The sequence below is a fragment of the Esox lucius genome, chromosome 6, assembly GCF_011004845.1.
Source record: "Esox lucius isolate fEsoLuc1 chromosome 6, fEsoLuc1.pri, whole genome shotgun sequence".
Taxonomy (NCBI): domain Eukaryota; kingdom Metazoa; phylum Chordata; class Actinopteri; order Esociformes; family Esocidae; genus Esox; species Esox lucius.
The window spans coordinates 10843623-10856177 of NC_047574.1; the positions used below are offsets into that span (position 1 = coordinate 10843623).

The 12555-nt window shown below is 43.1% G+C and overlaps 1 protein-coding gene across 2 annotated transcripts in view; it reads right to left on the minus strand.

The window, feature by feature from the left end:
• Positions 1-1213: 1213 nt before the first annotated feature.
• zgc:171482 (zinc finger protein) overlaps positions 1214-12555 on the minus strand; it is a 74796-nt gene continuing 63454 nt past the window's right edge. For both annotated transcript variants that reach the window (XM_034292556.1, XM_010889041.3), the window contains one exon: positions 1214-1896. In XM_034292556.1, coding sequence (XP_034148447.1) covers positions 1875-1896 — 22 coding nt within the window. In that variant the 3' untranslated portion in view covers positions 1214-1874. The remainder of the gene's footprint in view (positions 1897-12555) is intronic.

Below are 12555 nucleotides of genomic sequence, written 5' to 3' on the forward strand. Positions count from 1 at the left end.
CTGTATAAAAGACACCTGTCCACACACTCAATCAAACAGACTCCAACCTCTCCACAATGGCTAAGACCAGAGAGCTGTGTAAGGACATCAGGGATAATATTGTAGAGCTGCACAAGGCTGGGATGGGCTACAGGACAATAGGCAAGCAGCTTGGTGAGAAGGCAACAACTGCTGGCGCAATTATTAGAAAATGGAAGAAGTTCAAGATGATGGTCAATCTCCCTCAGTCTGGGGCTCCATGCAAGATCTCACCTCATGGGGCATCAATGATCATGAGGAAGGTGAGGGATCAGCCCAGAACTACACGGCATGACCTGGTCAAAGACCTGAAGAGAGCTGGGACCACAGTCTCAAGGAAAACCATTAGTAACACACTATGCCGTCATGGATTAAAATCCTATAGCGCACGCAATGTCCCCCTGCTCAAGCCAGCGCATGTCCAGGCCCGTCTGAAGTTTACCAATGACCATCTGGATGATCCAGAGGAGGAATGGGAGAAGGTCATGTGGTCTGATGAGAAAACAATAGAGCTAAACTCCACTCGCCGTGTTTGGAGGAAGAAGAAGAATGAGTACAACCCCAAGAACACCATCCCAACCGTGAAGCATGGAGGTGGAAACATAATTCTTTGGTGATGCTTTTCTGCAAAGGGGACAGGATGACTGCACCGTATTGAGGGGAGGATGGATGGGGCCATGTATCGCGAGATCTTGAGCATTGAAGATGGGTCGTGGCTGGGTCTTCCAGCATGACAACGACCCGAAACACACAGCCAGGGCAACTGTGTGAGTGACTCCGTAAGAAGCATCTTAAGGTCCTGGAGTGGCCTAGCCAGTCTCCAGACCTGAACCCAATAGAAAATCTTTGGAGGGAGCTGAAAGTCTATATTGCCCAGCGACAGCCCCGAAACCTGAAGGATCTGGAGAAGGTCTGTATGGAGGAGTGGGCCAAAATCCCTGCTGCAGTGTGTGCAAACCTGGTCAAGAACTACAGGAAACGTATGATCTCTGTAATTGCAAACAAAGGTTTCTGTACAAAATATTAAATTCTGCTTTTCTGATGTATCAAATATTTATGTCATGCAATAAAATGCAAATTAATTACTTTAAGATCATACAATGTGATTTTCTGAATTTTTGTTTTATATTCCGTCTCTCACAGTTGAAGTGTACCTATGATAAAAATTACAGACTTCTACATGCTTTGTAAGTGGGAAAACCTGCAAAATCGGCAGTGTATCAAATACTGGTTCTCCCCACTGTATATACAAGACTGCATATAAAAAGTATTGAAGCCCTGACTGTTTGGGCCGATGTAGGGGTTTCGATACTGTATGACTATCATTATAACGGTTATCACGCTCTGTGTAACGCTGACATCAGTTCGGTTGTAGGATTGTGGTCAACTAAAGTCTATATATAGTACACTACTTTTGACCAGAGCCCTATGAGTAGTGCACTTTAAATGGAATAGGGCGCCATTTTGGACAGACACCAGCATTATGGCGATCGGCAGCCATGTCCAATATTATTGTGGCTGTGGGTTGAAAGTACTCACGAAACACTTAGGTGCTCAATAACATCCAAGACATTGTACGATTAAAGTTGTACCTTGATGCACTCGTACACGTGTGCACACACAAACAAATAAACTCATGCACACACACACAGAAACTCATGCACACACACACACACACGCACATTCCTGAGCCCTCTGTAGAAATCTTTCAGTCTTCCAGAATTCCAGGAACCAATACAACCATAGTCTTGGGTAAGCAAAGCTCTGAATTTCCCATGTTTAGCATTTCCAGTTTGGTTTTTTATTCCCGTTTTTCGCCGTTCTCTGCACTTCTCCTGGTCTCAGATGTATGTGCTTCACTGCTGGACCTGCTTCAAGCTGAAATAAAGACAGACAGATAAAGTTGGTCAGCAAGATTCAAGCAAACATCTCACAATGTCCCTTCCTTGGAGCAGAATTTTTTTGTGGGCTATTCATTTCATATAAATAAGGTTTGTAAAGAAATTCTTCCTAAAACTCCCCGAAAGAGGTCAAGAGTCATGTGGAGGTGAACTATCCCTTAACATTTTGGTAAAACTGTATTTACATTTTGTGATGACACTATCCCCACAACTTTGAAATATTTATTCTCCTGAACGTCAACCTGAATTACGTACACATTATATCTTGGGCTGCTTTCTTGGGTCTTTTGGAAGACATTTTTGGAAGACAGAGGCAATGAGTAGCTCAGAGGACAGAGCAATCTATGGAAGGAATTATCCAATAATCCGATTTCACTATCTTCTCCTCATTATGGCGCTCGCGCCGTAATGCTTCCCATTCTGACTGTTCCCAAATTTAAAACAAAAGCAGGGAGATAGGGAGAGTAAATCCCTCTGGTTTTGAAATGCAGTAATTACAGAGGGATTCTGGGTTTATCTTGTCCCTTGTGATTATGCTTAAACGTTTCCTACTCTAGCCGCATTCTGTGCCATTATCACACAGAGACAAAGACGCCACAGGCGGCCATTTTGGAAAAATTCAATTAAAACAAAAGATACGTTTGATTCAGGAGTGTTATAGTTGGGTGAAACCATTCATAACAAGGAATTTCGATTTCCAGCAAAAGTTAAAATACATCTGTGGGAAATAACACAAAACAAAATAAGGACCTTTCATTGACTTCTTCACATCAGTGTCCCATATAATTTTGGCCTTCCACATCTGTTACTGTGTGTGGGATGCAGAGAGCACCTTCTAACCGAAACCTCCATAAGGGAAAACAATACCACAGTTTGTACCGTCGCTTTCGTTACAGTTTTTTTCAACTAAACTGTGGAGGAGCGTCCAGCATTGTGGTACAAAACATTTGAAATACACACTGTACAGTTTCACCACATATGGATTCCAGCTTCACCACAATCTCACATCTGAGGAGGCACTGATGTGTTCCATTTTTCCACATTTCATTCACATACTGCACACTATTTTCTCGATCAAAAAATGAGTTCAGCTGTCTCATTTCTCTCCCCATCTCACCCCAGGGTAGCTACAGTTATCTGTGCCCCCATTTCAGCCATTTCACCACAAACGCATGCACACGCACAGACACACTCACACACACCCTTCTCTAACACACTCACCGCTGTCAAGATTTATGTGGTGGTTTGGCTTCAGACAAATGTGTTTCGGGGCTATTCGAGACAGCCTTTGCACTCTGGCATTTATAGTTTAGTTTGCGTGCATGCATGTGTGCTTCGAGTTTGTACCTCTGTCAGGTTTTTCAATAGAAATGTTATAGTGAAATCAAAAATACAATCTACTGTAATTATAATATTTCTGCATGGCTTTGCTGCAACATAAGTGTCCATGTGGTTAAGATTTGACAGAAATAACACATCTCAGTTGTATCCAGGCAAATCAATCCAACCTGAAATGTCCGCTATCCCTTTGTAACCACAGCCTCACCTCACCCATTCCTTATAAATCTTTGGCAGATTGATCCTGACTTGGATTAGGTTTATAGGTTATGGTTAAATTCAGGCATGAAAATACAATTTTGAATGGGAATAATATTATCTAAATGAATGAAATGAAACATAAGTGAATGCAAAAAATAAACAACACAAACAATGAGTCATATTTTGGCCTCAAACTTGAGGGGGAGCCGTATCATTTAACTTCACCAAATAATTTCCTAAAATGACAACATTTCAATGATTAGTATATGACACCTTGCTAAAAAAAACATAGCTCTTAAAATAATATGGCACAATATCAATAAATATTTTGTGACGGCTTCCCTGGAGTGAATAACAGCACTGAGCTTCTTCCTGTGAAATCTGTCAAGGTTGGCGCCCACTTTGAGGACTCCTGGACCACTCCTCCACTTAACACATTTCACGACCATTGATAGTCTTAGGTTTATGCTTACGAACTGCCCTACACAGGTTTTCAATTCAATATAGCCTTTGTAAAACGTGGATTTTGATGTATGTTTGATGGGCTACAGGACAATAGGCTAGCAGCTTGGTGAGAAGGCAACAACTGTTGGCGCAATTATTAGAAAATGGAAGAAGTTCAAGATGACGGTCAATCTCCCTCGGTCTGGGACTCCATGCAAGTTCTCACCTCGTGGGGCATCAGTGATCATGAGGAAGGAGAGGGATCAGCCCAGAAGTACACGGCATGACCTGGTCAATGACTTGAAGAGAGCTGGGACCACATTCTCAAAGAAAACCATTAGTAACACACTATGCCGTCATGGATTAAAATCCTGCAGCGCACGCAAGGTCCCCCTGCTCAAGCCAGCGCATGTCCAGACCCGTCTGAAGTTTGCCAATGACCATCTTGATGATCCAGAGGAGGAATGGAAGAAGGTCATGTGGTCTGAAGAGACAACAATAGATCTTTTTGGTCTAAACTCCACTCGCCGTGTTTGGAGGAAGAAGAAGGATGAGTACAACCCCAAGAACACCATCCCAACCGTGAAGCATGGAGGTGGAAACATAATTCTTTGGTGATGCTTTTCTGCAAAGGGGACATGATGACTGCACCGTATTGAGGAGAGGATGGATGGGGCCATGTGTCACGAGATCTTGAGCAATGAAGATGGGTCGTGGCTGGGTCTTCCAGCATGACAACGACCCGAAACACACAGCCAGGGCAACTAAGGAGTGGCTGCGTAAGAAGCATCTCAAGGTCCTGGAGTGGCCTAGCCAGTCTCCAGACCTGAACCCAATAGAAAATCTTTGGAGGGAGCTGAAAGTCTGGAGAAGGTCTGTATGGAGGCAAGGCCCAAATTTCCCTGCTGCAGTGTGTGCAAACCTGGTCAAGAACTACAGGAAACGTATGATCTCTGTAATTGCAAACAAAGGTTTCGGTACCAAATATTAAGTTCTGCTTTTCTGATGTATCAAATACTTAAGTCATGCAATAAAATGCAAATTAATTACTTAAAAGTCATACAATGGGATTTTCTGGATTTCTGTTTTAGATTTCGCCACTCACAGTTGACGAATAAAAATTAATGACTTCTACATGCTTTGTAAGTGGGAAAACCTGCAAAATCGGCAGTGTATCAAATACTTGTTCTCCCCATTATACATACCCAAACAGAATCAGGTGAAAGGCATAAATACAGTTCCTGGAGACAGAGACAAACTAAAAAGCAAATAATTTCACATCAGATGGTACTTCATTTTATTTTACATTTTCTTTAGGAGTGCCAATACTTTTGAAACCTTTGTTTTGCAGAAAAAAACATACTACTCTATAACGTTCTGAATGCAGTTCTCCCTTTTGTTTGCCAAAATATTACACATTTTGTGTTCATTATTCCTTGCATTTAATTTTGCTCAATTTCATTAAGCAAAATCCTGAGGTCTGGCTCCAACGCTAACCTAGATTGATGTGAACTGCAGCCAATCATGTGTCTGTCAAAGGAATGGTGAGGGGAGGGAAAGCAACTTTAATACAACCCTGGCAGAAAGCTTAACCGATACTTAGCTAATAAGAGTGTGTCACGAGGGTCGTGACGCCAGCTTAAAATAGTTTTTACAATTACGGATACCTACAACAATACAAATAAAACAAATATAGTTCTGTACCTAACCCCCACCTACACCTGTCATCCACAAAATATTTAATGAAACTAAACCCACCATGGTGTTTGAGTCAACCCATCCAACATGTTTGCCCATCGCCTTGGCATTCCACTTCACTGCTAGAGTCCTCACTGCTGCCCCTGAAGGAATTCCACATCCGGAGTGTTGTAATCTCCTGGACTGAGAGGGCTGCCAGGTGTTGGTGTGCTGGATCCCAAGGACACCTCTTCTCTTTATTTCATTTACCACCCTCCTCTTCTCTTTATTTCATTTACCACCCTCCTCTTCTTTCCATTTTCCCCTCCCCACTCCTCCTCGTCTATCCATTTGCCACTCCCCACGCCTACTCTTCTCTCCATTTTCCACTTCCTACTCCTGCTTGTCTCTCCATTTTCCACTCCCCACATCTCCTCTTCTCTCCATTTTCCACTTCCTACTCCTCCTTGTCTCTCCATTTTCCACTCCCCACATCTCCTCTTCTCTCCATTTTCCACTCCCTACACCTCCTCTTCTCTCCATTTTCCCCTCCCCACGCCTCCTCTTCTCTCCATTTTCCACTCCCCACATCTCCTATTCTCTCCATTTTCCCCTCCCCACACCTCCTCTTCTCTCCATTTTCCACTCCCCACTCCTCCTCTTCTCTCCATTTTCCACTCCCCACTCCTCCTCTTCTCTCCATTTTCCCCTCCCCACTCCTCCGCTTCTCTCCATTTTCCACTCCCCACTCCTCCTCTTCTCTCCATTTTCCCCTCCCCACTCCTCCTCTCCCTCTTCATTCCCATCCGCTCTCCTCTCTGAAAGCTTTGACCTCGATATGGAGCTCTGACATTAAAAAAGCGGCACACCTGCAGTAATATGTCTCACAAGCTGTGTGTTTGTGCGTGCTTATGCATATCGACTCACCAAATGCTTGTGTGTGCACGCACAGAAACACACAAACACACGCACAAAACAATATTTCATTTTGAGTCCATATGAAGTGAGTCCAGCTCTAGCTGAATGACAGCAAAGCCAATGTTTATAGAGTAGATGACACTCTTTATTCACAGTGTGGGTACGTGTGTCGGTGTGTGTGCGCGCATGTGTGTATGTGGTGTTATTTAGTGATGGTTCTTTTTTACTTTTGCATTATTTTCTCAGTTTGTCTGGCCAATCATTTGAATTTGCATGAGACAGTGAGAAAGAGAAACAGAGAGGAGGGAAAAGAGGGGAAGGAGAGAGTAAATAAAATGGATTAAGAAAGAAAGTGAGATTGACAGGGTAGAAACCATCCAGTCAGCAGTGGGCACTATAGGTTAGGAGTCTCCTCTAGCCAATCACATGAAGGTTAGAAGGCTCCTCTAGCCAATCACATCAAGGTTAGGGGGCTCCTCTAGCCAATTGCATTAAGGTTAACCTTTAGGAGGCTCCTCTAGCTCCATCATATCAAGAAGAATGATGGTGGAAACAAGTTGTGACACACAAATGTTTCATAGCCAGGGACACAAACTCAGCATTCTGTGTGTGTTTGTGTGTGTGCCTGCTGGGGTCCAGGGAAATGTACTAGAGTCCTTGCTCTCCTGATTTAACAAGAATGGCATAATTTCTGTTGAACAGTGGCGAGAAACAACTCCATGTCAGGGGTCATTGTTAGCCTCATGACCTGGAAAAGTAAGTCATCTGTATCCCTACGTGTCCTCCCATAATGAGAATATACAATAATATAATAATAAAATAATATAATAATAATAATAATAAATATTTGAATTTGATTAGTGGGCTCAGAAAAAGTATTCACAATGTGTGTTTGTGTGTGTGTGTGTGTAACTTAACAACATGTGTTTGTGTGTGTGTAACTTAACAATGTGTGTTTGTATGTGTGTGTGTGACTTAACAATGTGTGTTTGTGTGTGAGTAACTTCACAGCGGTTATGTGAGTTCCCTTCCTAAGGCTCTAACTAAGGGCAGGCCGTTTAATCTTTTAGCCATGGAGACCATTACTGAGTGGACACAGGTGCACACACACACACACACACACACACACACACACACACACACACGACCACCGTTGTGTGTGGGCAGCAGAAGGATTGGGCCTGACCATGTTTGTCGAATCGTAATGGCAGAATGCAGGAGCCGAAGGGTCCCTGTGTTTTACTTGAATTAAATTGTCAGCCTTCCTTGGCATTACTAACGGACAGTCTTTGAACGATCGCTAGTATTTGTTTTCATTCTGGCAACAAATAGCAAGTTGGCTTTTTGGAGTGACTCTTTTGTGGAGGTCGGAGATATGGTACATCCCAGAATGGGAGAGAGATATGGATACGATCAACCCAATTTTAACATACTTTTAACTTACTGCCGAGAGGAGCTGTAATAGAAACATTGCTGCAGAAGGTACTGTTTTTGTTTAGAAAATCTACATTTGGTAGGGCACAGGAATTTGTCCTGTTATGTCTTTCACTGACAGACCCTAAATGGTGGGTAAGTTTGGTCAACCAGGTGGGTAAGTTAGGTTAAGCAGGTGGGTAACTTAGGTTAACCAGGTGGGTAAGTCTGGTCAACCAGGTGGGTAAGTTAGGTTAACCAGGTGGGTAAGTTAGGTTAACCAGGTGAGTAAGTTAGGTTAACCAGGTGGGTAAGTTAGGTTAACCAGGTGGGTACGTTAGGTTAACCACCTGGATAAGGTAACCAGCTGTCTGAACCTTTTATAGAGTAGGTGCCTAGGGGCCTTGACCCGAAGCAAACCCCCATACACAGAGCTAATCAGATATGAACACACATAAAACTTTTCAAAACATGTAAAATTGCAGGAACTTCACTCAGCTTTACAACATAAAATCTGTCGAATGACAGTAAATGAGCTTTAACGGTACTAAAACGTCAGATTATTTATAATAACTTGGAAGAGTAATATCACAAGATGCCCATAATATGTATGCAGCATCTGCTTTAACGGTGGAATAATGGTGTGTGACAAACCATCAGGGTTGCGATTGGATGTGAGATTTCTCTTTGGTAACAAGAAGTGTGTGAACAGTTTCAACACTTCAGAGTGGCATGGGTCCTAACGCAGGGACTTGTAACACACTTGACATGCACGATATCCATCAGGACCATGGATATCATGAAATGCACAGGAAATGCGTACATCAGTTATGGGGAACTGAAAGACTAAATCCTGTAATTTTGACTGTGAACAGTGGTGATCTACCTAAAGGTTTCAGGAAGACTTAGAAATAATGCGCATAAATTGGGACAATACACTGCACTCAAAACAGAGTTTTGATTTCTGATCAGCGTATAAACTCACGGTTGTTTTTTTTACCTGGTAACTGAAAAGGTGTTCTCCGTCAAACAACCGCTGTTGCTGGTGATAGTAGACTTGTTTTGGTGCCAATGTGAGATGTTTTCCATTTGCAAACAACCTTTTAATTCTGATTCGGTTAATTCAGGGAGCAGACTACATACTTTCACGACTCATTCTACTCCGATACACGCTGATCATTTTTAGACCTCAGTAGCTGCGCGGACAATCTGTCAGGAAAGTGGACCACATAACTTCGGGAAGGTAGCGTAGGACAATTAAGATTTTCACCAGTTTACAGATTTTCTCTGATGCAAATCTGGCAAAAAAATAATAATCATCTAGATAAATCTAATAAAGAGTAAAAGGCACCTTAATCCATCCATCTCCTCTCTCTTTAGTCCCACTTGGGCCCTAATAAGTATTTAATAATCATCATTTAGGCAGGGCATAGCATAGCTCTATCAGACTGACACAATATTTACTGTGGAATATCAAAACTCCTGACAGAGCTGTGAAGTGTTTTGGGAGTCAGATTAGTCAAATAATCAAAAGTAGAAGCTAAGCGCTTTGATGGCCACGTTTCCCTGGGAAGTGAGAGGGATCGAGGGAGGTTGCTACACACACACACACAGACACACACACACCAGCACACACATGCACACACATGCACACACACCAACACACATTATTTAAGGCTGTTTCTACGCTTACAAATAATCCTTTACCACTGTCAGCCAAACTCTCATCTCCTCCACAAAGCTCCTTACACGAGCTGAAGATTGTTGCACGCACACCATCACACACACACACACACACGCACACACACAAACACACACCAGACCACACACAGACACAAACACACACCCACATACACAAACACACACCAACACACAGACAAGCACTTATGCACAGAAACAGTGTATTAGGAAGTTCTCTCTCTGACAGTGAGGAACACTCAGAATGTTCATGCTCAGCAAGTCCAACATCTGACACACAGATTTAACACACGGTTGCAAATACACACATGCACACACACACACACTACACACACACCTACATTCCCTATTCCCACTTTACATAAACATGAAGCCTTCACAAATTGTGTGTGTGTGTGTGTTATGTGACATCTCACACTGTGGAACACTAGAGGCTGTGAGGGGGCATTGTTTGCTATCACCAAGTTATCTGCTCCCTGACTATAGTCTGCTAAATGAGACACATGCTGATGTTCTGACGCAGGAACACACATCTCCTGTGGTTACTCAGTTGGGCAGTATGTGGCCAGTGAGGTGGAACATACTGTCTTGTTCCTGGTTTCCCTGGGGATCGATAAAAGAGCGCACACAGCTAAACACCTGAACAGTGACTGGAGATGACTTTTCTGACACATCATCAATACACACAGTCGTTAACACACTCTGCTTCATATAACACTCAATCTCAGGTCTCCATAACTATCTCCCTTTCTTTGGTCTCCATAACCTGCTCTCTCTCTCTCTCTCTCTCTGTATGGTCTCCATAACACTACCTCTCCCTCTGTTCTTCATAATTCTAGCCCTCTCTCTTTTTCTTCTACCCCAACACCCTCTCTCTCAAAGGAACTCAAAGGGTTTATAAACTACAACAGATTTCCCGAAATGTATTGGAGACTACTGCCATACTACTTCTTACCACAGATTATTTTGTAAAAAAATCTCACTCCCGAGCTGCTGCATTCCAAGGTTATGACAGAGAGCCCCACTCCAATATTACTGTGTGAAGGGCAATGTATCGTGTAGGCTACTAACGATGAACACGGCTGAAGTTGATAAAGTATTATGTAGTATGAAGACTTGAATTGTGCTTATAGCCAGACCCATGACAGGAGCAGAGTGATTGGTAGTGGCAGAGAGACCTGTTCATTCTACCGAGAGCTAGATGAGTTTCTTCAGGACATTATGCCTCAGTGCATGAGAGAGTCCAGGGTGATTGAGGAAGAGCTATCAAATCCTACTTTTAAGTACTGGTATAATCTGGCTTCCCGTAGCAATTCGTAACTAAGTATATTTTATTTACCTTTTGAATAATAAGTCTAAACACCGATAAGGACCTGATGAAGGTGCCTTGTGAGTGTGCTTACGTCACTTGTCTCAAGCCTCCAACCCTATCTTGGCTCGTCTCTTGGTATGTGCCGATAAATTGAAGAATTACGTAAATGATTATGTAAAATAAGACACACCGCTCTCTCCTTCGCTCCCTCTCGCTCACATAGTCCAACAAGGCTCTCAGTATCGCACATTCGACTCCGCGAGTCCAGCATGTTGAGCTGACAAAGTGACCTGATTTAGTGACCTCACAAATCAGGACCTCTTCCATCACATCCCTCTTTCACCCCCCCCCTAGCCCTTCCCTCTCACTCCATTTTTCATTCCATTCTTCATCCCTGTTTTGCTCGATCTATCTTCTCTCTTATTCACCCTCTCGCTACCTTTTAAGCACTGAAACCTTGCCTCAGTCAGCGTTGTGGTGCTCATCGCTCTGTCCACTTTAAATCTCCTCCTTATCTTCATGCATTTCTCAAATATATCATCCTTCACTTCCTCTGTATGTCTGCCTGTTTTTCAAACATATATCCCCATCAACACCAACATAGTTTAATGCGGGTTGAGGTCTCCTCTAACCTCTCCTATCTACCCTTTAATGCCTCTTATGAAACATTTTATTACTTCATCATATGATTGCAAATATACCATAGGACAGCTACGAGATCATCCTATAAAACCGCACTGCATCTTCTTCGATCTGAATATCCAGTCTGCCGTCTTGTTGCTGGGGGCCTTAAATTACACCAATCCTCTTATGGGGCAAAATCTGGCTCCTACACTACCATCTAACCTTTAACCTCTCCTCTCTCTACACTACCATCTAACCTTTAACCTCTCCTCTCTCTACACTACCATCTAACCTTTAACCTCTCCTCTCTCTACACTACCATCTAACCTTTAACCTCTCCTCTCTCTACACTACCGTCTAACGTTTAACCTCTCCTTTTTACACTAACGTCTAACCTTTAACCTCTCCTCTTTACAGTACCGTCTCACCTTTAACGTCTCCTCTCTACACTACCATCTAACCTTTAACCTCTCCTCTCTACACTACCGTCTAACCTTTAACCTCTCCTCTTTACAGTACCGTCTCACCTTTAACGTCTCCTCTCTACACTACCATCTAACCTTTAACCTCTCCTCTCTCTACACTACCGTCTTACCTTTAACCTCTCCTCTCTACACTACCGTCTAACCTTTAACCTCTCCTCTCTACAATACCGTCTAACCTTTAACCTCTCCTTTTTACACTGCCGCCTAACCTTTAACCTCTCCTCTTCAGCTTCATCAGTCTACCATTGAACCTCTCCCTAACCTCTAACCTCTCTTCCTCTCCCTAACCTCTAACCTCTCTTCCTCTCCCTAACCTCTAACCTCTCTTCCTCTCCCTAACCTCCAACCTCTCTTCCCCTGTCTTACATTTTCTTCACCACCCATTCCTCATTTTTCTCCTCAATCTCTTTCCTGTCCGCACACTCTCTCTTTCTCACTCTCTTCACTCATCCTCCCCTGATCCACAACCACCATCGTCACCCCCCATTCCTTCTAAATCCTTCCCTTTCTCTCTCCTCTGTCTTTT